The sequence below is a fragment of the Lachancea thermotolerans genome (genome assembly GCF_000142805.1).
Source record: "Lachancea thermotolerans CBS 6340 chromosome H complete sequence".
Lineage (NCBI taxonomy): Eukaryota > Fungi > Ascomycota > Saccharomycetes > Saccharomycetales > Saccharomycetaceae > Lachancea > Lachancea thermotolerans.
Genome location: NC_013084.1, coordinates 836887 through 863315, shown reverse-complemented (window position 1 = coordinate 863315; position 26429 = coordinate 836887). Strand labels below are relative to the sequence as shown.

General features: G+C 52.5%; 11 protein-coding genes and 1 non-coding gene across 12 annotated transcripts; 6 read left to right on the top strand and 6 right to left on the bottom strand.

The window, feature by feature from the left end:
• Nucleotides 1-279: 279 nt before the first annotated feature.
• Nucleotides 280-3954, top strand: SMC3 (cohesin subunit SMC3; the record flags this gene model as incomplete). The annotated part of the gene is made up of 1 exon (XM_002556262.1): nucleotides 280-3954. One exon carries the CDS (start codon nucleotides 280-282, stop codon nucleotides 3952-3954), a length of 3675 nt encoding a protein of 1224 aa, XP_002556308.1.
• A 187-nt stretch (nucleotides 3955-4141) lies between these two features.
• On the bottom strand, nucleotides 4142-7840 carry NET1 (Net1p; the record flags this gene model as incomplete). The annotated part of the gene is made up of 1 exon (XM_002556261.1): nucleotides 4142-7840. The coding sequence occupies one exon, from the start codon at nucleotides 7838-7840 to the stop codon at nucleotides 4142-4144; it is 3699 nt and encodes a 1232-aa protein (XP_002556307.1).
• A 1271-nt stretch (nucleotides 7841-9111) lies between these two features.
• Nucleotides 9112-10836, top strand: PHR1 (deoxyribodipyrimidine photo-lyase PHR1; the record flags this gene model as incomplete). The annotated part of the gene is made up of 1 exon (XM_002556260.1): nucleotides 9112-10836. One exon carries the CDS (start codon nucleotides 9112-9114, stop codon nucleotides 10834-10836), a length of 1725 nt encoding a protein of 574 aa, XP_002556306.1.
• A 133-nt stretch (nucleotides 10837-10969) lies between these two features.
• FPT1 (chromatin-associated RNAPIII regulator FPT1) lies at nucleotides 10970-11944 on the bottom strand (the record flags this gene model as incomplete). The annotated part of the gene is made up of 1 exon (XM_002556259.1): nucleotides 10970-11944. One exon carries the CDS (start codon nucleotides 11942-11944, stop codon nucleotides 10970-10972), a length of 975 nt encoding a protein of 324 aa, XP_002556305.1.
• Nucleotides 11945-12132: 188 nt separating this feature from the next.
• On the bottom strand, nucleotides 12133-12205 carry KLTH0H09878r. Its single transcript has one exon. It is a non-coding gene; the product is annotated as a tRNA-Ala (tRNA).
• A 511-nt stretch (nucleotides 12206-12716) lies between these two features.
• Nucleotides 12717-14366, bottom strand: KLTH0H09856g (MFS transporter; the record flags this gene model as incomplete). Its single annotated transcript, XM_002556258.1, has 1 exon — nucleotides 12717-14366. One exon carries the CDS (start codon nucleotides 14364-14366, stop codon nucleotides 12717-12719), a length of 1650 nt encoding a protein of 549 aa, XP_002556304.1.
• A 1409-nt stretch (nucleotides 14367-15775) lies between these two features.
• KLTH0H09834g (CAP domain-containing protein) lies at nucleotides 15776-16864 on the top strand (the record flags this gene model as incomplete). The annotated part of the gene is made up of 1 exon (XM_002556257.1): nucleotides 15776-16864. The coding sequence occupies one exon, from the start codon at nucleotides 15776-15778 to the stop codon at nucleotides 16862-16864; it is 1089 nt and encodes a 362-aa protein (XP_002556303.1).
• Nucleotides 16865-17105: 241 nt separating this feature from the next.
• KLTH0H09812g (CAP domain-containing protein) lies at nucleotides 17106-17750 on the top strand (the record flags this gene model as incomplete). The annotated part of the gene is made up of 1 exon (XM_002556256.1): nucleotides 17106-17750. The coding sequence occupies one exon, from the start codon at nucleotides 17106-17108 to the stop codon at nucleotides 17748-17750; it is 645 nt and encodes a 214-aa protein (XP_002556302.1).
• Nucleotides 17751-18147: 397 nt separating this feature from the next.
• Nucleotides 18148-21762, top strand: SCP160 (Scp160p; the record flags this gene model as incomplete). Its single annotated transcript, XM_002556255.1, has 1 exon — nucleotides 18148-21762. One exon carries the CDS (start codon nucleotides 18148-18150, stop codon nucleotides 21760-21762), a length of 3615 nt encoding a protein of 1204 aa, XP_002556301.1.
• A 239-nt stretch (nucleotides 21763-22001) lies between these two features.
• Nucleotides 22002-22691, bottom strand: YPT52 (Rab family GTPase YPT52; the record flags this gene model as incomplete). The annotated part of the gene is made up of 1 exon (XM_002556254.1): nucleotides 22002-22691. One exon carries the CDS (start codon nucleotides 22689-22691, stop codon nucleotides 22002-22004), a length of 690 nt encoding a protein of 229 aa, XP_002556300.1.
• A 230-nt stretch (nucleotides 22692-22921) lies between these two features.
• On the bottom strand, nucleotides 22922-24202 carry KLTH0H09746g (KLTH0H09746p; the record flags this gene model as incomplete). The annotated part of the gene is made up of 1 exon (XM_002556253.1): nucleotides 22922-24202. The coding sequence occupies one exon, from the start codon at nucleotides 24200-24202 to the stop codon at nucleotides 22922-22924; it is 1281 nt and encodes a 426-aa protein (XP_002556299.1).
• Nucleotides 24203-24752: 550 nt separating this feature from the next.
• On the top strand, nucleotides 24753-26336 carry MIC60 (Mic60p; the record flags this gene model as incomplete). Its single annotated transcript, XM_002556252.1, has 1 exon — nucleotides 24753-26336. The coding sequence occupies one exon, from the start codon at nucleotides 24753-24755 to the stop codon at nucleotides 26334-26336; it is 1584 nt and encodes a 527-aa protein (XP_002556298.1).
• Nucleotides 26337-26429: the final 93 nt, after the last annotated feature.

The window sequence follows — 26429 nt, the reverse complement described above, 5'->3', positions numbered from 1 at the left end:
AGACTGTCCTAAAATATTTGCGCGGGTAATAGACACGCGAAAATGTTGCTAAGTATTTGTACGAGCGCTTAGATGACATGAGACAAAATGTAGGCTGCTTTGGCTTGCAGCTCGCTGCTCAAGTTACCGGTCCTTAGAGGCACACCCTGCCTCCCTTCTTGACAACAATGTAAAGTACACGTGATATCGAGTTACGCGAATAATATTAAACAAAACGCGTAACATTTCTGAAGCAGTGTATAGCCACGCCATCCACTGAGCAGAAGACACCGCACCAAGATGTATATTAAGAGCGTTGTCATTCAAGGCTTCAAAACCTACAAAAACACAACATCTGTTGAAGGTCTATCGCCGCGTTTCAATGTCATCATCGGAGGCAACGGTTCCGGTAAATCAAACTTCTTCGCAGCTGTGAGATTTGTTCTGAGCGATGATTACAGCAACCTGAAGCGAGAGGAAAGACAGGGCCTAATTCATCAGGGTACCGGGTCGGTTATGAGCGCGTACGTTGAGATAATATTTCATGATCCAAGTGGTCAGATGATGATAACGTCCGGGATCCCCATGACGGAGGAGCACATAGTAAGGGTGAGGAGGACAATTGGTCTAAAAAAGGACGAGTACTCTGTGAACGGAAAAACCTGCCACAAAAGTGACATCTCAAGAATGTTCGAAAGTGTTGGCTTTTCTGCGGTCAATCCTTACAACATCGTCCCGCAAGGCCGCATAGTCGCAGTCACGAATGCAAAAGACCGTGAAAGACTGGCACTTTTGGAGGAGGTTGTTGGCGCTAAGTCTTTTGAAATAAAGTTGAGAGAATCTGCGAAGAAGATGGAAGCCACAAACAGAGACCGCACAAGAATCGATTCTGAGCTTGCTGAGTTGCGGACTCGGCTGGACGAGCTGAATGAAGAGCGCCAAGAGCTTGAGAAATACCAGAAGCTCGAACGCGATCGACGCATATTTCAGTTTGTCCTGTATGACCGTGAACTGAATGAAGTGACCAGCCAAATCGAGAGCCTCGAAGATGAATATAACCATGTACTGCAATCATCCGAGGAGTTCCTTCAAGAGCTATACAAGAGAGAGGAATTAATTGAAAATGTTACAAAGAATATAAGCAACATCGAGACCGAGCTGCGAGTGAAGGAGTCGATGGACTTGCAACAGGAGAAATCGCGGCTTCAAGAAATCTCCAAACGAAAAGCTGATCTAGAAGTTCATCTTGAAGAAGCCAAAAGACAAGCGGAAGCCCACAAAAAGCAAACTTCAGTTGACCAAAACAATCTCAAGACTGTTGAGGAAGAAATTGAAAAGAAGAGCTTGCAACTTGAGCGCCTGATACCCAGATTCGAACAGTTGAAATCTGAATCTCAAGAGTTTGAATCACAGCTATCAAACTATCAGAGAAGCCAACGTGAGATTGTGTCGAAGCGAGGAATATATGCGCAGTTTAAGAGCAAAGTCGAGAGAGATGAATGGCTCAAGAACGAAATTGCATCCTTAAAGGCACAACATCAAGATTTAGCGGAGCAGCTGGCGGCTTTGACTCGAGAAAAGGAACAAACTGGGTCTGAAGTTGAGGTTTTCAATGAGGAGATAACAGAATTGAATGATTCAGTAAGGGGACCCGGTATACAGGCAGAGCTTCAAGATCTGCAATCTCACCTTGATAGTTTGAAGCAAAGCTACTTAGGAAAGATCGATGAGCGAAAGGAGCTCTGGAGAGCAGAGCAGAAGTTTCTTACAGTTTCTGATGCGTTGAATGATGGCGTAAAGAGATCCGAGCGGAACTTATCGGAGACAATGGACAGAGGACTTGCCAGTGGGTTGAGAGCAGTGAGAGAAATAAGCGAGAGGCTGAAGCTTCCCGCTGACTCTGTTCACGGTCCACTTGGGGAGCTAATAAAGGTAAACGAGAAATATAAGGCCTGTGCAGAAGCTGTTGGCGGCAATGCTTTGCTTCATGTCGTAGTGGACACCGATGAAACTGCTAGCATTTTGATGGAAGAGCTTTATAATACAAAGGCCGGAAGAGTGACTTTTATTCCGCTTAATAGGATTGCAGACAGTAATCCTGTCACTTTCCCGGATAATTCTCAAGCAGAGTGTACACCGCTCATATGGAAAATGAAATACGAAAAAAGATTCGAGAAAGCAGTTAGACATGTGTTTGGAAGAACCATTGTGGTGCGCGATATTGGCACCGGCTCGAAATTAGCTAAAAGCTTTAATCTTGACGCAGTAACGCTTGACGGAGATAGAACCGACAAGAGAGGCCTGATAACGGGTGGTTACCATGATTATCATAAGAGAAATAGACTCGATTGCTTGAAAGAGATGAGTGCTGCCAAACGTCAACTCTTAGAGGCCACAAAGAACCTCGATGCTGCTAGAGGGCAAATTACAGCTATTGATACCGAGATTGACCAGATCAATGATGAGATTAAGACACAGTCATCAAGAAAAGAAGCAATACTATCCAACATTGAAAATATGCGAGCCAAGCTCAACAAGAAGACCGCTGAACGGGCTTTGAAGAAAGAGATTCTTGACTCCATCACAACAAAGCACGCGAGGATGGAAACATCTCTAAAGCTAAATGAGGAAAAGACAGAGAGATTTGAGACTGATTTGAACAAGCCCTTCGAGAAAGGATTATCTGATGAAGAAGAACAAACCCTTAAATCGTTAGCCGATAAAATGCGCGCCGTCTCTGAGCCTCTAAGTGTAACAGCAGACGCCCTCAATGAGTTAACCTTGAAAATTGACTTGTTAAAGGCCGAGTTAGGTGTGAAGCTGGTTCCTCAGAAAAAGGAGATAGAAGACAGAATTTCACAGGCTTCCGGCTCCAAGCGTCTGGCTTCAAGCGAGGAACTATCTCAGATTTCAACTGAGTTGGAAAAACTTGCATCAAGAGAACATGAACTCCAAACGTCCTTACAAGGCATATCTGATAATATAGCGTCTTTGAATGAAGAGAAAGAAAACAACCAGCAAATTTTGGAAAAAGCCAATTCTCAGCAGCGTGCACTCTTGAAGAAATTGGACGGATATCAGAAGGATGCGGAAAAGTCTGTCATTAGGAAAACTACTCTAGTATCCAGACGGGATGAAGTGCAACAGAAAATTAGTGAAATTGGGTTGCTCTCCGAGGAATCGCTAGATCGCCACCAGAACTTGGATAGCGAAGAGGTGCTGAGAAGGCTCAACGAGGTCAACGATAAGATTTCCAAGACAAGCAATGTTAATCGACGTGCAATCGAAAACTTCAGAAAGTTTAACGAAAAAAGAGAGGAGCTTGAGAATAGAGCGGAAGAACTTGCGCGCTCCAAAGAGTCTATCGAGGAACTGGTAGACTCCCTGAAAAAGCAAAAAATTGAGGCTGTTGAGGCTACCTTTTCAAAAGTCGCCAACAACTTCACTCACATTTTCGAAAAGCTAGTGCCTGCCGGTGTAGGAAAGCTGGTCATTCATCGTAATGAGAGCACCAGAAATGCTAGCGGTGGGAGAGGTCCTCAGCAAGGTTCAGGAGCTAGTGGTAACGAGGACGATTCTATCGAAACGATGTACAGTGGGGTGTCCATCTCTGTATCCTTCAACTCTAAAAACAACGAACAGCTTTATGTTGAACAGCTATCTGGTGGTCAAAAGACGGTATGTGCTATTGCTTTAATCTTAGCAATTCAAATGGTTGATCCAGCTCCGTTCTACTTATTCGATGAAATTGACGCCGCTCTAGACAAGCAGTACAGGACATCCGTTGCCAATGTTATAAAAGAGCTTTCTGTGCACGCCCAGTTTATTTGCACAACGTTCAGGAGCGACATGCTTCAGGTTGCAGATTCTTTTTACCGTGTCAGGTTTGATAACAAAATTTCTGAAATATCTGCGGTTAGCCAACAGGATGCTATAAGGTTCATAAAGGGGAAATCAAGAATGGGTGAGTTATAATGAATGGCTTATGCCATAATTTTTGCATTTTCAGTTTAACCGTCTCAAAGCTACATGGTAACTCAGCATAGGACGAAGTCTAAATGTGCACATTCAAATTGCTACGAAATAGAGGTTCAAATAATAATACACCGCTTTTATAGGCTTCTTTATATTAGGTATACAAGTTTTACGAAATCCGGAACCTTTAGTTCTTTTTGGAGTCTTTGACCAATGAGGCAAACCCACTATGCGACTTTTTATTTCTGCCCAACGCCTTACTGGCTGATTTAGCGCTTATGAAATTCGAACCCTCACCATCAGAGGAGCCATCGCTGCTTTCGCTATCGTCGCTGTCGCTCTGTTCAGAATCATCTTCGCTTTGATCGTCGCTAGATACTTCTTTTCCGGTAGATGAGCGAAGAGGAGTTGCACTCTTCATCGATACTTCTTTGACTTCAGGAACACCTCGAGAAACCAAATCTGACAACGAGCTTAAAGACCTGCTTGGCTTTGATTCTGGCTTTTTGGTGACTTTAGGTGAAGAGGGCGATTTTGAGGCGGCTGCTGGTGATGACATCTCCATCATTCTTGTGACTGGAACCTTGGCTGGAGTCTTTTCAGGTGACTTGTTGTCGAGTGCTGTCTGGGTGGATTGTGGGGCACTTTCAACACCTGAGAATTCATCCTTCTGCCCTCTTTTTGGAATAGAAATAATAGCACCTTTGGGAGTGTCGACTATACCTCTCCGAGTTTTTGTGTTAAGTGTGGACTCATCCTCTGACGAATCATCACCCGAGGACTCGTTATCATTAGAGGAACTGTCCTCATCAGGCAACTCAGAGCTAGTAGAAGTCTCAGGGGATATTTGAGAGTGGGTGCTTGGCTCCATAGGAGCTTTGACCTTACTTTCAGCTGATTGAGGCTTACCTGACGCGAACTGAGACTTTAATTTCTCTAATTTTGTATCATTTTCATCAGTGGTTTCGGCAACCTGTGAGCTGGTTGGAGTGTTTTTTTGAGCAGCAGTTGTTTTGTTTTTGTCAGATGTAGCGAAGTACTGGGCTAAGTCTTGGGGCTTCAAAGAGCCTGTGTTCTTATCGTCCACATGATTTTGAGACTTCGAGCTGCCAATTTCTGGTGGATTTGAGGTGACTGGCTTCTCGTTAGTGCCGCTATCCGCTGCTTTGGCAGAAGTTATATTCTCATCGGCTGGCTTACTTTCTTTCACAGGTTTTGTGGTTTGCTTGGAAGCACCACGAGGTCCTTTTGCACCAGAACGGGACTCCCGTTCCGTTTTTTTCTTCGCGGCCTCTTCTTCCCGAAGTTTTCTCTTAGCTTCTCTTTCTGCTTTTTTGTGTGCAATAGCCTCCTCCTTTTCCCTCTTCTTGGCTTCTTTCTCGGCCTTAATCTTCGCCTTTTCTTCATCCCGCGCTTTTCTGACTGCTTCTCTTTCCTTTCTCCTTTTCTCAGCTTCCTCCTTCCTCTTTAAAATAGATGGAGGAAGCTTTTTCTGCTGGTCCTTAGAAGGAATCGACGCTTCGCTGGCGGAGGCCTTTTCGCTCGTGAGCTCATTTTCATCAGAGTCTTCAATAAATTCCGGACTTTGATAAGCCTTGGTTTCGAGGTCCCCTGGAGCAGGAGAGATGGCTTTCATTAATTTCGAGGAGACTTCCTCTCGGGATGGCGACTTTTGAATAGTGTTAGGATGTTCGCTCGAGGTCTCCGTTTGACCAGAAGCTGGCGACGAGTCTTGTGACGAAGAAGAGCTTACAGCGCTAGGGGGCTCTGGCTTCTGAGTTTTGTTGGCCAAAGATTTGCCTTTAATCCCCTTGCCATTTGCTGCCTTCGCGGGTTCGTTGGTTGCAGGCTGAGAGCTTTTAGGAATTTTCGCAGCAGAACGCTTAACGCCTCTAGAAACACCAGGACCAGGCAGTTCTTCCCGATCTGGCTGGGGTTCAACAGACGAAATAACAGAAGTGCGTTCAAGTATTTCCTTTTCAGGTTTAGACTGCTCCTTACGCTCTTCTCCAATAACTCGCTCCTTCAGCGGATGGATATTGAGCTTTTTCAAGGCCTCGTTTTCTAGCACTGTAATTTTGCCACTGTCACTCCTGTCAGTTTCGATACCACTTGACTCATCATCGCTTTCAGAAGACGGTTCTTGAGCTCTTGATTGGCCCGAGGAGAGCAGCTCGGAGGCTTTCCTTGCGGCACCTCTTTGGACTCGTTGGTTTATCACATCTTTAGGGTTGGTATCAGGTTTTTGAACTACGTTATCGACGAAGCCCCTGTTCGATCTCAGCGATCTCTTGTTAAAATCAGAAGGAATATTGAACTTGTTTCCCTTGAGCATGGACAACAGTTCAGATTTTTGGAAGCTTGTATTGGCGCTATCCAAATGGTTAACCCGAACGGTGTCGTTAGGGTCGTCCTGAAGAGGACCTTCCTCAGCCTCATCTTCATCTGAAAAAGTGTCCTTCCTTCTTGCGTTATTGGAATCTTCCTTGCGCCGCTGCATGTCCTCTCTTGCCTCTTCAGATAGGTTTGTTGCGCTCTTGATGAGGGATTCAACCTTGCTCTCGAGGGAAGATTTGCGTGTAGCTCTTCTCCCAACCTGTGGCAATTCCGCCAAGTTCACGTTACCGATCTTGTTCCCATCTTTGATAGGAGATCCGTTGTTATCAGCAATGGACGTCTGACGGGAAGCAGAATTTTTCAAACCGGGCTCAAAATGCTGGTTGTTAAGTTCAGCCAAGACTGGCTCCTCCTCAGCGGAAGGGTCGGATTGTTCATCATCGTCTGACTGAGGAAGCTGTTGTTTCTTCATGGGAATGCGGTCAGGGCGAGCCGGGAGCTCTGCAGAGGGGCTTGCGGGGCCCTGTCTCAGCTCGTTCTCAACTTCAGATATTTTTGGTTCTGGTATTCTCAGCATACCAGATGTAATTCTATTGTTTGTAGCAAGCGGCGTAGCGGACACCTTGCTAGTCAATTCAGCCGCCGCACTTTGTCCTTGGGCATTAGACCTCTCAGGCGTCATGGCGTTCTTGTTGTTAATGCTGCGCATAGGTGTTCCGGAAGGCAACCGTTGTTGCCTTGATTTATCAGGGTCTACTGCCTCGGATCTCGAAACGGTATCTTCGTTGAAATTTATTTTCTTGGCACTGTCAACGCCAGAGCTGATGCGGATAGGTTGCGACTGCGGCTGTGGCGGAGGCAAGACAGACCGATCTCCAACATCCTCGTCTTCGTAGTCTGAGTTGACTTGTCTCCCTCCTGCGGGAGGGTAGATTTGGTTTGCTAGCGGCGTGGAAACACGCATTGCGGCTGAGTTTCGCAACATATGAGGCCGCTTCTTGGCAATGTGAAGGACGTTCGACTGGCCGCCCGAGCTAGGCGCAGAGCTGTTCAGACGCCTCCGTTTCACAGAGTACAAGGATTGAGGGTCCTCCTCGGCGATCTCGATATCGTTCCTCAACACCGCGCGGACAACGTTATCGACGATAAATACGTCCTTGACAAGATAGTCGGGGTCAAGATCGCACTCGTTGGAGTCCTGCAGCGTCAGGACCTCCACGGGCTGCGCCAAGTTTGGGTATAGTTTGTCGCATCTCTCCACAATTTCCTGTGCCAGCGTGAAAAGCGTGTTGGTTGGCTTTGTGAAGTGCAGCAGTTTCCTGAGTTTTGGCTGAGGGATATGACTTGAAACAAAGCTTGACATAAACAGGTTGTTGGCAGAAGTGGTAGAAACCAAGTCTGGCCTGCCCCCGCCTAGAATGGCCGAGCCGTTAACACCACCGCCGGAGGGAAGAACCTGTGAGTTTTCGGTTGTTGGAGGGTTCATTGGGAGCGGAAAAGCTCCCGTACCTGGGCTGGGTGGCACCAGAACCACTTGAAGCTTGTACATCCCCTGAAAAGCTCGCCTTGATGTGCTTGTGAGTCCGTTGGATGGTTTTGTCTCATACAATCTTCGTATTGGGTAAACAAAAATTAGACATGATTTTAAAAGTTAGAATCGTTAACGATGACCAGGTTTGAAGCTCGCCGCGAGCAGCGGCGGAATGGCCCTGTAGGTCAGAGAGCGCGACTGCAACTGTCGGAGTCGGCTTATGTGTACTTAGGGTTCAACAAGTATCCATGCAGCGGGAACGGCGGTTTGGAAATGCGGGACTAAGCCCTTGCAAACGGCGTCACACGAGGACAAAGTGATCTGAAAGCGCGTGATGTAACAGCCATTGGGCGGAGCATCGTCTGGCAGGTGTTTGGAAAAGAGCATGGTGCGGATCTTTCAACCCTTGGGCACTGGTCAAGATGGTGTCTCGAGTATGCATGCCCGAAGTGTCTTGATCACGTGATCGTAAGTGCACATGCGGAACCATTCCCTCGGAGGTCGCGTTACCGCGCCTTTTGCGAAGGATCAACGCCTCTATACTTTTGATATTGACGGGCGGCTATTCGGACACCGCGTCTCCGTACGCCGCGTGTCCTCGCCAGACTCCCCACCGGGCTTCGCGAGAGAAGAATTTCATCGCAGGGTTGACCGCAGAAAGGCCGCGGTATCTTCACCACTCTGCGATTGCAGAGTCACTTGAAATTGTCATATCTTGGGACCAAACGCTTGCTCTTTCGTCTCTACCGTTTAGTAGCTGCCGTCTTTTTTCTGTCCTACCTTTTACACTCGGCACGCTATTTTGCGCAAGCGAAACCATGTCTTAAATACACAATGCGGTGAAACCTGGCACTGCGGCCGTAGGAGTACCCAATAACTTGGTAGTAATTCCACTCCAGCGGCTGGCTTGCTGCGACTTCGGTTCAAAAAACTGGAAAGTTGCGAGCACCCTAGCTTAATTAAGGAAAACTTGTAAATAAACTCACAACAACGCGTCAATGAACCAATAATAACGCGTCAGTGACCCGGATACGACACTTAGCTGCAACGTGCGTCTTCTTGCGCAAGATTTAACAGGGTTTTGGTTCTATACATGAATTTTGCTCTAACACAGATGCTGCTTTCGTCGTCGCTCGAGAAACAGTTCATCACGAGTGAAAAGTATAAGAACACAGCACAAGGCGCAAGTTGCGATGGGCAGGAACAAGCGAAACTATCGGAGTTTTGGGAAATAAGGCGGTCCGCAGCTATCGACAAGTAACATCAATTCGAGTTATAGAACAGTGACAATGAAACGCTCAGTCTCTCCACCACCAGCAGTGTCCAAAAAACTGAAGCTCTCCGAGGGTTTCGAGGCGTACTACAAGCTGGACCCGAGGTACTACCCCAATGCAATTACGTGGCAGCAGGCCAATGAGTTCAATAACGGGAAGAGGGAAAAGCCCGCTGCTCTTCTAGACGAGCGTATCAAGAAGCAGAAACTTCCTGCGAAAGCAGACATATCTGCCGTGGTCCACTGGTTCCGGACGGACCTGCGAGTTCGCGACAACGCGGCCCTCAGTAACGCCATCAAGCTGCTCCGTGAGATCAGAGGCCAGAAAAAGGACGCGCAGCTGATTGCGCTGTACACCATCAACGAGCATGACTGGAGGGCACACTTGGATAGCGGCTGGAAGCTCACGTTTGCGCTAAACGCGCTTGAGAGCCTCAGGGAAATGTTGAAACAGATGAACGTCGCGCTGGTAGTGAGGAAGTTTGAGTCCAAAAAGCCACTACTATCGCGCTCCAGTGAATTCGTGGACTGGGTCAAAGAGCAGTGTGTGTCGCTCGCTCAGGGGAACGTGCTAGTCACAGCTAATGCACAGTACGAAACAGACGAGCTATATAGGGACCTGAAGCTCTTCGACAAGCAGGACGAGCAATTTCGTTTCCAAGTGTACCACGACCAGTGCATCGTACAGCCCGGGTCCCTGACTACCGGTAAGGGTTCACAATACACAGTATTTACGCCTTGGTACAAGAGGTGGGTCGAATACCTCAAATCTCACAAGCAAGGCAAGGAGGCGATCAAGATCCACGCCGTTGACCAGGAAAGCAAAGTCAACGAGAGCCTCGCCAAGTTCGAGTCTGAAGCTTACGAGTTATCGGACGAGTTCCTGGCATACTTGCCCTGCGATAAGCTGGAGGTGCCCCCTGCCACGGAAGCCGATGCGCACGAGCTGCTACAAGAATTCATCAGCAGTGGTAACGCACACAAATACAACGAGAAGAAAGATACTCTTTCCCTCGACAGCACGTCCCATTTGAGTTGCTATATCACCAGTGGCCTGATAAGCACACGAGAAGTGGTTAACAGGGCTTTCCACGAGAACGGTGACAGCCTGATGCGCCGAGACATCAAGCAGAACAACTCGGTGGAGAACTTCATCAAGGAAGTCGCTTGGAGGGATTTCTACAAGCACGTAATGTGCAACTGGCCCTACATGTCTATGGAAATCGCGATAAAGTTCGAAACCATGGATATCAAGTGGGAGAACGACGAGGAAAAGTTTAGCAAGTGGTGCTTAGGCGAGACAGGGCTGCCTGTCGTGGACGCTATTATGCGTAAGCTTTTGTACACGGGCTACATCAGTAACCGGTGCCGAATGATTGTGGCGTCGTTTTTGTCTAAAAACCTGCTGGTGGACTGGCGCTGGGGCGAGCGCTGGTTCCGCAAGCACCTGCTGGATGCGGACCTGGCCTCGAACGCGGGTGGCTGGGGGTTCTGCTCCAGCACAGGCATCGACGCGCAGCCGTACTTTCGGATTTTCAACATGAAGCTGCAGTGTGAGAGATACGACCCAGACGGCAAGTTCGTCAAGATGTGGGTGCCCGAGTTGAAGGACGCGGACAACGTACGCATTATCAGAGAGGGCCGGAGTGAGAAAGACGCAGTGGACGGGTACCCGTCGCCCATCGTGGATCTGAAAGACAGTAGGGAGAGAGCACTGGAGGCGTTCAGAGAGGCCCTGTAATAAAGGGTAGTAGCTTTATGATGCAAGTGTAATTTAAACAGGATATTTCAGGTAGATACTTTTTGTTAGCTCTCAGAGCTGGAGCGCGGCGCTTCGAGCGGGTGGCGCTTGAGGGGGCGGCGTCTCGAGCGCGCTAGGCGTGGACCTTACTGGGCTTTGACTTGCCGTTTTTCACAGGTTTAGAGACTTTCCAGCAGTCGGACGGGGCGGCGAGACGCCTAGGAGACTGGGCGGCGCGCTTGACGTCGAAGGTCTCGAAGGTCTCGGCCATACCACGGAAGTGCTTCTGGAAGTTGGTGAGCAGCTGCTGCGAGGAAGAGAGTAGGTACGCGTCGTCGTCGGACGTGGAGACCGGAGGCGACGGCGAGCGCTCGGCAGCGTCGGAAAGCACCGAGGCCTCGTGGCTCCGGTCCAACGCCACACTATCCGCGCGGTCCGCGGCGCGGCGCGCCAGCGCCAGGCCGCGCATGCGCGCGTCGTAGTCTTTGAGGCTGCACTCCACGTGCTGCTTGCTGACGGCGACCTTGGTTCTCAGCACGACCATTGTGGTGAGGCTCTTGTACTGCAGCGGCGAGACCAGCTCGAGGTAGGAGTCGCAAGTGCGGGCGCCGATCTCGGGTGCGACGGCCTCGTCGAGCAGGCGCACGAAGAGCGCGAAGTCGAACTCGAAACGCGCGTGCGGCGCGTCCCAGTCGACGTTGAGCTTCTGCAGCGCTTGCGCGAGGAACTCCGGGTCGTGCTTGCGCGTTGCGTGTGCCGCAAGCTGCGTCTCGAGCCGCGCGGCCCGATGCTTACTTGCGGGCCGTGCGGCGAACAGCGACGACAGCACCGTGCCGAGCGCCCAGTCGCCCGCGGACTTCCACAGCGCGTACCCGTCCGAGACGTCGTCGAACTCGAGGATATACAACGGGCAGCTGCGGCACGCGCGGTGCGAGACGCACTGGATCTTCAGGTTCTGCGTGATCGTGTCACAAGTGTCGAGCTCCACGGAAAACGTGTCTTGGATAGAGTGCAGGTACTTGCGGACCTGGCCGATGTGTTGGAAAGTGCTGACGAGTGTGAGTTTGACGCGCTGGTCTTCTCCAATGGGCACGTAGATCTCCTGCATTGCGTGAGAGTGCGCGTGCGAGAGTGTGGGGAGCCTGCGTAGGGCGACGCTGCGCGTTTCAGTTGTCCTTGGAAGCGCCACCTGGAGCCTTAAAGTGGTGGTACGTGGGAACACGAGCGACAGTGCCGGGGTGAGGATGCCGTAGGAGGTTACCAGCACGTGACAATGTGCATTTCTGCGAAAAAAAATGGACGAGACCGGAGTCGAACCGATGACCTCTCCCATGCTAAGGGAGCGCGCTACCAACTACGCCACACGCCCAATTGATGAAGGTAAAAGATGGGAGCATAGAATAGTAGAGAAAGACCGGAGAGCGTGATAGGAACTGTGGTCGCTAGATGAGAGGTCTGCCACGTGATTTATCATTATGCGCGTCGTTACGCTTGGCGTTTGTTCTATGCAAAGTAGTTGAATTTTGGGATAATAGAAAGGCCAGGTATCTCAGCGGCTTAAAGAGCGCCGGCAACGTAAGGCAGGTACCAAGCGCGAGCGGTGTTTGTATGCGGGAACATCGTTTGTTGTTTGAATCTTACCGTATATATCCACTCCCTGTCCATTAATTATAATGGTAAATTTATTAGTTCGGACTACTGATATACTACTAAACTACAGTCCAGCTCAAAAGTTCTAGCAGCTGAAGCCGCGGCGCGGTCCTTTCAAACATGTACTGCGAGACGTGTTTTGACGACTCAGCCTGAAACGGCTTGCACAAAGCTTCTATGAACAACGGACCATGAGACGGGCGCTTGCGAAAAGTGTCAAGGGACGCAGATTAATTAGCGTAAGAGGACCTGCCCCTCAACTGCGAGCCATATTTGTTGAAAATGAAAGGAATGGCGGCCAAAGCAATGCTGAAGAACCCCACCAAAGAAGAGCCCCACCCTACCGGGTACTTCTCGGAACCAAGGTTCTCATACATTGCGCGACCGAAGAGCGGGAAGGCGCATGCGAAAACTGCACGACAGAAGCCATTTCCGGCAAACACGGACGCCATGTAGCGTGGGTAGCAGATGGCCAGGTAGGCAAAGGTGGCCTGGAACAAGTTGAATACACACAAAACAAAGAATATCTCCGCGATCATCGGCAGGATCCAGTGGACGCCGGCCGCCCAGCCAAACAGGAAGAGCGACAGGGGCAGAGACCAGCACACGGACATGGCTAGTAAGAGGAAAGATTCGGGAGTGAAAGTGTTGTTCTTGAACTTTGGCATGATGACTTTGGCCAGGAATGTCAGGAACGCGATGTACGCTATCACACAGCCCACGCAGAAGCCCAGGAACGCGAGGCCCAGCTCGATCAGAGTAAAGTTGTAAATGCCGACAAACACAATGGGGAAGGCCTCGAAGAAGAGGTAGAACGCGCCGTAACAGAGCGCGATGTAGATGTCGAAGGCTAGCACAATAGGCTCCTTGAAAATGATCTCAAAGGGTCTGTACAGGATCTCCGAGATGAAGTCCTTGGTTTTAATTTCGCTTTCGGCGCGCTCCTGCTTGGTGTAGTAGCGGTTGTCGCCGGTCTCGCGTCTGATTCTGGCCGCGCGGCGGTGCAGGATGTTGCTTGCATACGTCTCTGGGAAGAAGGCCGCCAGGAGCAGGAACGTGGCAGCGGCAAGCCACATCAACAGCCAGAAGATCCAGCGCCAGTTTTCCGCGACTGTCATGGCCGCACCCAGGAGAGGAGCGAGCACGGGGGCCGCCACGGCGCCCACGGCCCACATACCAATGAAGATGGGTACGAGCTCCGGAGAGATGAAGTCGCCCATGCTTCCCGCGCCCGTGGCGAGCGCAGGCGAGCACAGCACGCCGCTGATGAACCGGATAACGACCAGGCCGCCAATGTTATGAACCGTGGCGGCGCCCACCTGGAAAATCATGAAGAGGAATAGTGTGACGAGGTAGATGTGCTGGCGCCCGAAGCGCGCGGTCTCCGAGAGCGGCGAGAACACCATGGGGCCCAGGCCGTAGCCCAGCACGTAGAGGGAGAGGTTGAGCGTGCCGACGACGTGGCCCACGCCGAACTCCTGTTGGATGTACTCCTGGCCCGGCGTGTAGATGGACGCGCCCATGTATGTGACGCACGTGAGGATCATGATCTGGACCACCACAAAGCCCTTCTTGGACCTGCTCCAGTTGTGGGGGTTTTCGGGGTCGCTGGGTCCGTTCCAGTCGACCAGGAACGGGTCGCTGGCCGCCGCCTCGCCGTCGGTCCTGTTTTCGCCCGTGGCGCTGGCGGCGGCGCTGCCAGCGCCGCTGCCGGACTCGAGGTCCTTCTCGATGTCTGCTTCTTTGGTCGATTTATTCGACGACTCCTGGTCCAGAGACGCCTGCGTCGCCTGCGGCGCGAAGTTGTGGCTGGGCTTAACCAGCCGGAAGTACTCCAGGACGTCCACCAGAAGCGTGTTTCGGTAATTGTCGCTATACATGTCGCGTCACGTCAGAAGATCTATGGGATGTACGATGTCAAGACCAAGTGTATCCCTCCACAAGCTCAGCATCCTAAGCTCTACTTATAACCGCTTCCAAGGCCTCGCGCAGATGACAAATGTTGCCTGCCCTTCGCACACGTTGCCGCCATCTCCGCCCACCCCCCGGAAAGACCCTTGGCCCCTCTGTTAGCTTACGCAGCGCCATTGACATCGCGGGAGTTTCCTTCCAACATCTTCTATAAAATCCTGCTTAGGTCCTTCAACTTACTAATTAGATGTGCGCGTCTGCGCTTTATTCCAAGACACACCAAAAAAAGACACACTGCGACGCATGCGCAAAGCCCTGAACCACTTATACCTGCGCACAGTGCGCTCTGCGGCAGCCGCTTACGCCGCATCGAGGACATGGCCGTCAAGAGCTTGCTGTTCAGGGCAACGACGCGGCGTGCATAGCCGACCTGTACACATCCAAGAGCGAAAAAAACACACTAGGGACACCAGAGATGCCAGAGAAGCAAAAACACCAACGACACCTAAAACACCCGTCTGCTTGCTAGAAGCCAAGCAGAATAGCGAGTATCTGCCGAGCACGCAGGAGCTCCAATCGCCCAAAGCGCCGCAGAGAACACACTGGCCTGCTAGCCAAGAAACAGCTCCATCGATGAGCCCTTCAGCTCGGTGCACGTGAAACAGGCAAACAACCGCTTCACAGCCCCTGCAGCGTCTGCACGGCCGTGCGAGATTCCAATGGCGACGTGTGGTTATGCATGGGGCATATCCGGCTATCTTCGCCATGCTTAGAAATGCGGAAGCGGGTTTGTCAGCAGGGAGGCACGTGACGCGCGGCGAAGCACGTGCACGTGTCACTGCGCACGTGATATGCACCCGCACACGTGACAGTAACACCATACACGTGACCGTGAACAACGTCCACGTGACGTCGGCGTACGCAGCGATACTTTACTCAACACCCAGCGCCGACACCCAGAGCCCCGCATTCCCCTCTTCTGACCGCATTCCCAATGCGTACCACGTGACCGCATTCACCGCCCCGATCCGCGCGCCCAGCCCGCGCGCTGGGTCACGTGCCACACCCAGCATTCCCCGTTTTCGCGTCGCAGCCTTTTCTGTCTGGCCCGCGCCCCGCGCCAGCGCTGTTTTGCCCCTTTCAGCAGGAATGGCCAGCCTGCGCCCGGAACATATGCATTCTGGCCAGATCCGGCATCGCCCGTGCGCTCGGGTATATAAGTATAGGACTCGAGCAGTGTCAAGCAGTGGGAGCCTGTTTCGAACACACCACGCTTTCCGCTTGTGAACCCAGCCCCCGTGCAGTTTACGTCCACTCCTTTAAGAACCCTCCCCCGCTCCGAAGCGCCCCGTCACCCCGTCCCAGCCCTCCAGTCCCAATGAAGCTCTCGCAAATCGCACTAGTATCCGCTACCGCCGTCGGCGCGGCTCTCGCCGCGCCCGCGGCGCAGACCACCGTGACAGAACACGTCCACCAGGAGCACACCGCCACGGTGCGCGCGGCGGTGTACGTCGATAACGGTTCGACGTACACGTCGCTGACCACGGAGCAGCCCTCCGACGCGGTCGCTACCGCGACCGCCTCGGCGAGCGAGGCCACCGGCTCCGTCGTCGTCGTTGTGACGACCTTGTACGGCTCGGGTGCGGCGTCGTCCGCGCCAGTATCGTCCGCGGAATCGACTTCGTCCGCGCCTCTAGTGACCGCGGTGGCCCAGAAGGCCGCGGCCGTGTCCGAGACCGCCAGCGAGTCCAGCGAGGCTGCGACCAGCAGTGCGGCGAGCAGCGCTGATGCGGGCACCAGCGCCGCAGAGACGTCCGTCGCGGCGTCGACGTCGTCGTCCGCTGCGCCCGAGACCACCACCGTGGCCGCGACCTCCGAGTCGTCCACCTCGTCCACCTCGTCGCCCGCTAAGACCTCGACCTCCGCCGCTGAAACCTCCTCGTCCGCCGCTGCTGAGACCTCTATTTCGACCTCGTCGCCTGCCGCGACCTCGTCCGCGTCGTCCACCTCGTCCTCCGCCGCCGCGTCGTCCACGTCCGGCTCCTCGTCCTTCGCCTCTGCCATCCTCCAGGCCCACAACGACAAGCGTTCCCTCCACCAGGACACCTCGTCTCTCTCGTGGTCCGACGAGCTCGCTTCCTACGCGCAGGACTACGCCGACAACTACGACTGCTCCGGCACCCTGACCCACTCCGGCGGGCCCTACGGTGAGAACCTCGCGGCCGGCTACTCGGGCACCGGCGCCGTCGACGCCTGGTACAGCGAGATCAAGTCCTACGACTGGTCCGACCCTAACTACTCCTCCTCCACCGGCCACTTCACCCAGCTCGTGTGGAAGTCCACCTCCGAGGTGGGCTGCGGCATCAAGTCCTGTGGCAGCGGCACGGGCGACTACGTTATCTGCTCCTACAAGAGCGCGGGCAACGTCATTGGCAGCTTCGCGGAGAACGTCAAGTCATTGAATTAAAAGAGCTAGCTGGCGCGATACATCCGCCCCATTCCCCCCAGCGGCATCCTTGGCGCTGCTAGCTCTCGGTTTATAGGTTTATGTATCGAATACTCTGGTTGTTATTTACTTCTTTCGTTGGCGCGTCACAGCTGTGTCGCAGGTGTGTTACAGGCGTGTTACAGGTGTGTCGCGCTCTCTAACAGCCTCCCGCTACTTAAGCTGAGCGCGCGCGCGCCGCACCATCTGCGCACCCTAAACCATGAACCCGCTGTCCGTCCTCGGGGCCCTGCTGCTATTGACATCCCGCGCGCTCGCCGCTACCATCGCGCTCGCCAGCGAGCCCGCGCCAGCGTGGATCACTACCAGAACCACCGTTTTTCGCACCGTGCGGCTGTCGTCCACCAGTGCGCCGCGCGCCTCGTCGCCGCTGTCGGTGACAACGGCAACCACAGCGTCGGCGACAGCGACGCTGCCCTCCACAACAAGTTCGTCTTTCCAGACCCAGATCCTTCTCGAGCACAACTCCTACCGCGCCCTTCACCACGCGCCTGCTCTCACCTGGTCGACGCAGCTCGCCAGCTACGCCCAGAACTACGCAAACTCCTACAACTGCAACGGCACACTGGTGCACTCTGGCGGGTCGTACGGGGAGAATCTCGCTTTGGGCTATAACTCCTCCGCGGCCGTCGCAGCCTGGTACAACGAGGTCCGGCTCTACAACTTCAAGAACCCGGGCTTCGCTGAGGACACCGGCCACTTCTCCCAGCTCGTGTGGGTCTCTTCCAAGCGTCTGGGCTGCGCCCGTGTTGACTGCGGCGACTACTACGGCCAGTACACGATCTGCAGCTACGACCCTCCTGGCAATGTGGCGGGCCAGTACAAGGCAAACGTCCTGAAAACATGAATTGCCGCGACCACAAGCCTCCACGCACTCGCCGCACACCCTGGGCGTGTGCTCCACTCGCAAGCCGCGTCATGTGATGGGCGAGGGCCCGGAGTCCACGACGGTTGATCCAAGTTCGGTTTCCAGACTGAAATTTTTTTCACTATAGTTGGCCCGATCTTGATATATTAGACACGCCTTCTGAAATACCCATTTCAAGCTCAATCGCACCGAATACCTGCTTTTTTCGCTCGTTTTGGCCGCGAATACCCCCCAGACTTGATCCGCTACTTCTGAGCGCACTTGAACCGTCTTCCACCGATCAAAATTGAGCAAGTTCCGTCTATTTTCGTGACCGCTTTGCATCTACCGATATTCCTGGCTACCTGTTAACTTGTTAAATCGCCGTACGACCACCATGTCCTTCCCTGAGACTGAAATTAGTGCCCCTGCAGTGGAGCAAGACGCTGCCATTGAGACCCCACCAACCTCGGTGGACGCGTCCTCCGAGGGCGCAGCGCCCGCGCCTGAGGCGGCGCCTGCGAAGAAGCCCTTGCCCACTAAGAAGGACTTCCCCACGCTAGGCTCCGGCGCCTTCCTCGCTGCTGCCAACAAGGTGTCGTGGGGCCCCAACATGAAGCCTGCGGCTGCGACCGCGTCCGGCACGTCGTCAGGCTCGAGCTCCGCCACGCAATCACGTTCCGCGACTCCTGCACCTTCTGCCAAGCCTGCACGTTCCAAGACCATCCAAGAGGCGTTTTCGCTGGACCTGCAATCCCAGATCGCCGTCTCGAAACCTGACTTCTCTCGTATCGTCCAGGGCGTGAAGACCGCGCATTCAGTCTCCGTCGAATCGACCTTGTCGAAGACTAGCCGTATGTTCCTGATCGCAGGTAAACCTGAAAGCGTCAGAGCTGCTAAGCGTGAGATCGTTAAGAAGCTCACCAAGCCCGTTACGACCACTCTGCAGGTACCCTCCAAGTGCAGGTCCGCGATCATCGGTGCTGGTGGCAGAAAGATTCGCGAGATCTCAGAGCCATTGGAAGTCCGGATTGACGTCGGAAAAGAGATCGTCGAGGGCTCATACGACGAGGACCTTGACGACTCCATGGTTGACATTACCATCCATGGTGACTTGGAGTCAGTGAGAATTGCGCAGGAGAAGATCCTCGCCATTGTCAAGGAAGACACCAAGAATGCATCTATCAAGGTCAACGTCGAGAACAAAGACCTAGTTCCGTTCGTCGACTTGGAGGCCTTGAATCTGAAGGTTGAGGCGCACTTCAATGCTTCCGCGGGCCAGTTCCAGATCTCCGGCCTTCGTGACGACGTTCAAGCTGCCAAGGCTGCTGTCAACAAGTACTTAAGCGAGCTGGGCTCCCAGATCAAGACCTTGAAGGTGAAGATCCCCTCGAAGTTCCAGTTTTTGATTGACACCGCTGACATCAAGAAGAGATTCAACGTTATTGTCAACATGCCCGCCCCAGGTGAAGAAGAGGTTGCTTTTATCGGCCCTGCCGACAAGCTGGACGAAGCTGTGACATATGCTAGAGAGAACTCCAAGAAATTCATCGTCGAGTCCTTGGAAATCTCCAAGGCTCACGGTAAGAACGTCGCGCATGCCAAAAACATTGCCATCTACTTCAGCAAATACAACTCTTTGGAGGAAATCAAAAAGTCCTATCCAAACGTTCGCTTCGCTATCCCCACAGCTCAAGAGCTTCAAGGCACAGATGCCGTTGCCATTAGAGTCACTACCACATCAGAGAACGCCGGTGAGTTGAAGGCAGTCCGCAAGGACATCATCAACTTGGTCAACGAGCTGCCCACATCTCAAGTCTTGATCGTTGATGATCTGGACTACGAGTTGTTCCACAAGGACATCAAACACTTGCTCCAACAGCAAGAGCAAAAAGCGGGCTTTGTTCAGCTTGGTGACCTCTACCCAGGCGATGACAGAGTTCTCATAGTCGCAAAGCTCTCCGACGAGGACTTCAGACCTTCCGACGAAGAACTCAAAGAAATCCTGGCCGAGGTCAACTCTGCTCTCGAACCCCTGCGCGCGAAGCAGAGCAACTTGTCTCACAAGACCTTTGAGGTTCCAGCGGCCGACCAAGATAACTACTTCAGCTCTTCTGCGCTCATTCGCAAGCTTATCGAGCAAGACATTGCCGCCGAAGGCGGCCACGTGCAATTCAAGCTTCACCACCCATCTGCCAAGCAGTTGACTATCAGAGGCGACACAAAGGCCGCTAAGGTCGCAACTGCTGCTGTCGAATCTATTATTGGTAGCCCTGATGAAAAGTTCGAAACCAAGTTTGCTGTCTCTTCTAACTCTGTCCCAAGACTGATTGGTTCCAAGGGTGCCAACTTGAATGCTATCAGAGAGAAGTACCAGTGCAACATTGACGTGGCACAAGAGTCCAATGGCACTACTACCGATGTCACTATTTCGGGTCTGCAGTTCTGCGTTGAGCACGCCAAGGCTTACATGATTTCCGAGTCTAAAAAGTGGGCTGATATCATTACCAAGGAGCTGAATGTTTTGCCCAAGTACCGCGGTAAGCTGATCGGGTCCCAGGGTTCGTACCGCAACCGTCTGCAGAACAAATACAGCGTTCACATCCACTTTCCTTCTGAGGGAGAAAACGAGGGTGTTACCATCAGAGGTCCATCTCGTGGCGTCGCGAAGGCATATGATGAGCTAAAAGCGCTGCTAGATTTCGAGATTGAAAACGGCCACACCTCCACTATTACTGTTCCAGCTGAGCACGTTCCCCGTATCATTGGTAAGAACGGTGACACTATCAACGACATCAGAGCAGACTGTGGTGTTGAAATGGACTTCTTGCAAAAAACCACAGACGCCAAAGCCGTTGAGACTGGCAAGGTTGAGCTAAAGATCACGGGTTCTAGACAAGCTATCAAGGAGGCCACCCAAAAAGTTGAAGCTATCATCAAGGAAGCTTCCGACGTCGAAACTGAGTCCTTCGAGGTTAAGCCCGAGTACATTAGAGACATTGTTGGTGCGGGAGGCCGTGTTCTGAAGAGCCTGATTTCTAAGGCCGGTGGTGATGAGATCAGGAACAAATCAGTGGATATACCTGACGCTTCATCTAAGGACAAGAAGATCACCGTTCAAGGTCCTCAAGCCTTCGTCAAGAGCATTGTCAAGGAGATTAAGGCAATCATTGAAGAAAGAGAGAACTCTATTGAAAAGGAACTCGACGTTCCTGCGGACAGAGTTGGCGCGCTGATTGGCCCAGGTGGCGTGACTCGTCGCCAACTTGAGGCCGATTTCCACGTCAGATTATCTCTTCCAGATATTGGAGACAAAGACAGCAAAGTCAAGGTCTCTGGCCTTGCTGAAAACATTGCTGCGTGCGAAAAGCAGATCTTTACTCAAATCATCAGAGACAGCTGCGATTTGGAAATCCAGGTTCCTGCTTCGTTCCACGAGTTTGTTTCCGAAAAGGGCGCGCTGATTCAGAGACTCAGGTCTGATTTCTTCGTCAACGTCAAGTTTGGAAACGCTAATGGCAGAGCTAACAAGCTGGCCCGCGCTAACTTGAACATTCCAGTCGAGAAGGCCTCTGGGTCTGACGAGGAGTCCATCAAGCTCACCACAGAAGAGGTCCCACTGAACGTTGACGAAAGCCAAGCCCCTATCCCATGGAGATTGTCTTACGAGCCAGTTGACTTGTCTGACATTCTAACTGAGGAGGAAAGAGCGAATGACAAGCAGGTGAGCAAGGACGAAGTCCTCGAGAAGGTTCAAAAGATCATCCAGCAGAAGATCGACCTCGCCCCTCAAGCATCCACAGTCGGTTACCTATGGTCTCGTAAGCCTCAAGACTTCAGAAAGGTTGTCGGTTCGCTAGGTTCCAACATCAAGAGAATTAGAGAGGCCACCAATACGGTCCTTAACGTGCCCAAGAAAAACGAAAAGGTTAACGACATCATTTACATCAGAGGCACCAAGGAAGGTGTCGAAAAGGCTTCTGAGCTCATCAAAAACAAGCTCAAGAACTGATTAAATCGCATTCATAAAGGATAGTTTCTTTACGTTTAGTTTATTTGTAGATAAAATCGTCGTCATTCAGTACTTACGTTCAAGAGGTATCCAAATAATAACGGTCCGTACGGCGGTCGATCTGGTTGGCAATTTGGTCTTCGAAGCTGACTGGTGTGGTTGTGCTCAGGTGGCAAGAGCAGGCGTGTGCAATCGCATATGCCTATATCATGATATTCTCTTTAATCCTGCCTTTGCACTTAAGAACAGCAGGAGGTGGAGTCGTTGGTAGATGGCCTCTGAAGCTCAACGTTTAGCGGCTTACGGGCCTGTGTCGATGAAGGGACTTCCATGCCCTTTTTCTGGTAAACCCTCTCGCCGATCTCCTGGAATATAGCTGAGACGCCAGCTCCGGTCTTGGCGCTGGTCTCGTAGAAAAGCAGACCCTGCTCCTGGGCGTAAAGCTGCGCGTCCTCGCGTTGCACCTCCCTCGCGGTCGCGTCTTCGTCGCAAATATCCACCTTGTTACCAGCTAGACAGATCACTAGGTCTTGGTCACCGACCTTATTCTTGAGCTCTTCAACCCAGCTCTGCGCCTTAACGAGCGAGCCTGGCTGCGTCACGTCGTACACTATCAGGGCCGCGTTCGCATTTCTGTAGTACATGGGGGCCAGCGACTTGTACCTCTCCTGGCCAGCAGTGTCCCATATCTCAAACTTGATGGTCACGTCGGGATGCTTTTCCAACTTGATGGTTTGCGACAAGAAAGCCGCACCGATTGTACTTTCGCGGAACTCGTCAAAAGAGTCCTTCACAAACCTGTGAACGATCGAAGACTTACCCACAGAGGAGTCTCCCAATAATACGAGCTTGAACTGGAGCATAGTTGCTGTATTGTACCTTTTGTTCTGATGTGCTCGTTTGTGAATCGGGCTTTTGACCCATCCCATGCACCAACTTAAGGAACTTGAACTTATTTAGTACAGAATGATATTAAATATTTTATACTCTCGACCCGACCCATTTAGAAGGCTCCAGGGCCCCTTGTTAAGACCACCGCAAGCCCCAGTTTGTGTGTTATAGGCCCCCCTGGACCTTTGAAAAGAATGCTTAGCTCAAAAAACGAATGAATAAAGACAAAATTGTTGAAAACAGGATAAATATGATGGTAGGCGGCGGGCTACTGGCCAGGAAATTTAGGTTTGATTATACCGAGCTCGTCGAGCCTTCGTATGACCGCCATGATGCGATCGGCCTCGGCTATTTTATCCTCCTCAGACCATAAGTCGTCGTAATCGCCGTCCAGCGAGTTGTGGAGAGTTGTGCCCGAGCTGGATAAGTCGCTTAGTCGAGAAGATGACTGAGAGTAGCGCTGGTCGTACACGGTCTCAGTGGAGTCGCGTGCGCTGGGCGGCTGGGACTGAACCACGTGTATTACTTCGAGCTCGCCGTCGTCATTGGCACTCACGGTAAGCCCCAGTGCGGATAGGATCCTATCCAGAGTTTCCCGCGTCTCGCTGCATGTTATTTTGGAGCACTGCAGGTCTAGAACCTGTTTGCGCAGGTTCACGCCGCAGCCTTCCTCGCCGCTAAAACATGGCTGTATGCGCTTGCGCACGGCGTGGGGCGACTTGGCCACGAAGACGAAAATCACATGCAGTATTTGAGGGATCTTGTAGTCTTGTGGCGATGAGTACAGCTCCTCTGAGACCTTTCCGGACCATGCAATGATACCGTGCTTGAGGATCAGTGTGAGGTTCAGCACCATGTCGAAAGTCGCCAGCAGGTTGTTCTCGGGGAAGAGAAGTAGCGGTGAGCACAGCTGCAGCAGCGCGCTGGCGTAGTCGCCAAGCAGGCGGCCGTCGTTCGCGCGCAGCGATGCGGTGAACGACTCAAGCGAGCTCCAGAAGTGCGCCCCGTGCGTGACAACGAACGACCCGTAGTTGTAGCACAACGCGTACCAGTACTTCCCCAGCTCCTCGAATACCAACGGCAGTTTGCTGCTTTGCTGCTCGTTTTCCGCGAGCTTCTCGGCCAGGTGTTGAAACTTGTTGGGCACCAGATCCCGGCTGAACACCTCGAAGCTGCGGGACCCGTCCGCGTGCCCGTGCGCCAGCAGGAACAGCACCCGCCACAGCGGTACCTCCCACTCCACCTTGAAACCCTCACTGCTCACAGAGTCCCGCTCGAGCCTCATCTGGACGTCCTCCGCCAGTTCCGCATTCTGCGCTAAGGCCTGCGCCCGAAATCCCTGCTGTTTCAGCAGCACGTTGGCGAACGCCACCGCCAGCTTGTTCATCTCCTCGCCGTACGCTGTCTCCCGTAGCTCGTGGTAAAGCCTGCACATTTTGCTAAAGCTCGCAAACTCTTCCAAACCGAGGTTTCGCGAGCAGTCTTGAAGCTCTGAGCTGTGTTCCAGAAGTTCTGGCCCGCTATCAATATTTGCTAGTAGCGTATCCATCTTTTTCTGGCAAACGAAGCGTGCTCTCCGAGTGTATTGTGTCGTATTCTCTTTTGCTAGATGTTTGCCCTTATAATTTGGCTCGGCAACTTCTTTTGCATGTTAATAAACGCACTCTCTCGATCGTGCTGCTAGGACCATGCGTAGAACACTTGCCACATCAGGAAATATCACGTGGATACATTCCCTATACAGACAGGACTTCCTAAAACAGCTGGTAACTATGTACGTAATGGACACCGACTCGAGAGTTAGGCCTCTTTCGAATCTTTACGCGAGGTTTGTCCATTTAAAGTCAGCTCATATTGCTTCTCTTTTTGATACTCATTCAAACGTGGTCTTAGAAGGTCGATCGGGGTGTCGAAACGGCTCCAAAGCTCGAAAATGTGCAATTTAAGCGCCTAAATTCGTATATAGAGACTATTTGGGAGCGCTTCCCGAAATTTTTTAGCATCACAGCGATTTGTCGAACACAACTTTGGAAAGATAGACGGAAGAATACGTGCCAGTGCCTCTATACGTTGTCTGTGGGTGCCAGTGGAAGCTAGAGATGCTGAGATCGAGAGCTACTATTAATTGTGTGAAAAGCGGGAGAGCGGGCCGCGCGCTGAGTCGCGGAATGGCGACTTTTGAGGGCCAGCCCGCTGCGCGGCCTAACAGGCTCAGCAAGCTGCTTGTGCGAGTCGGATTGGCTACTGTGGGATTCTATGTTGGAGGTGTGACGCTGTCGCTCAACAATGACCAGTTTGGGGAGCTGTTCTGCGACAATGTGCCGTTGGCCGAGTCGCTGGTGGAGATGTATGAGGAGTTCCGTGACGAGAAGATGCAGGCGTCGCGCATGTCGCTGGACGAGCTGAAGCAGAAGTTCGGGGAGCTCGGGACCAAAGTGGACCGGATCCCCAACCGCGGCGCGGACCCCGCGCTCACCTCTCAGGCGGTCGCGGCGCTGCCCGCAAGCAAGGAGGTGCGCCTGGAGGACGAGTCTCTTGTGAAGCTCCGGCTGCCAGAGGTTGAACAGCTTGGCAGCTGCAAGCGCGCTACTCCTCTAGTGGAAAGCGTCAACGCGGCCGTTGCGGCTGTGAATGAGCAGTCGTTGCTCCTGCCGGAGGACACCTACAACGCGGTGCATGACGCCTTTACCAAGCTGAAGTCCGCGCTCCAGGCGATCAACGAGGACATCAGGACCAATGTGGCCGAATCTGTCGCTGTACAGTATGGACAAGCTTCCAAGGACCTCCACGAGAGCTTTGAGATTAGGGCCAAGTCCCGTGAGGTCGAGCTAACGCAACAATTCTTGAACGAGTTCAACGCCTTCAAAGCTCAGCTTGAGAAGCACTCCTCTGAGGAGCTCGCCTCTGCTTTGAAGGCCAACGAGCAAGCACTGCTTGCCAAGCAGTCAAACGAAGTGGCGCTGCTTTCTATGAAACAGGTGGAGGAGTTCACGAAGATACTCAGCGAGAAGTTGGACCAGGAGAGACAGGGAAGGCTTTCCAAACTCGAGGCCCTCAACGGCAGCGTGCAGGAGCTGGCTGAGGCTGTTGACCAGGTTGACACTCTCGTCATGAAGAGCGAGGTATTGAGTCAGCTTTCATTGCTGACCACACTTTTGAAAAACAAACTACACGCAGGCGACGAGAGCAGCGTGAAGATCGACTCAGAGCTGGCCAGGCTCAAGACCTTGTGTGACATTCTGCCAGGTAGACCCTCAAAGTGCTGCTCCAAAAACCCACAGCTTCTGGACGTGGTGGTGTCGCAACTCGACTCACTGGCCTCGCAGCAGCTAATCCTCTCCAACGAGCAGCTCTACAACAGATGGACTCTTCTGCAAAAAGACCTCTCCACCTCATCCCTGTTGCCACCAAACGCAGGAATTCTCGGCCATATCTCGGCCAAGATATTCGGCTTTTTCCTGTTCAATAAGAACGGCGCGCCAGTTGACAACGACATAGACAGTGTGATCGCGCGCGTCGGCCAAAACTTGAGGCTCTCCAAGCTCGACAAGGCCGTGGAAGAAGTGGTCGCGTTGAAGGGCTGGCCTCGTGTTCTCTGCGACGAATGGGTCCAAGAAGCTAGAAAGAAGCTAGAAATTGAGACTCTGATCGACGCCCTCGATTGTGAAATCAGAAGTTCATGAATCTCACGAAAAACAAAACTATGCAAACCAGAACTCAGGGACGCCTGTTGTGCATCTTAAAAGGACCCAACGGCGCTATTAGAGCTTGGCACA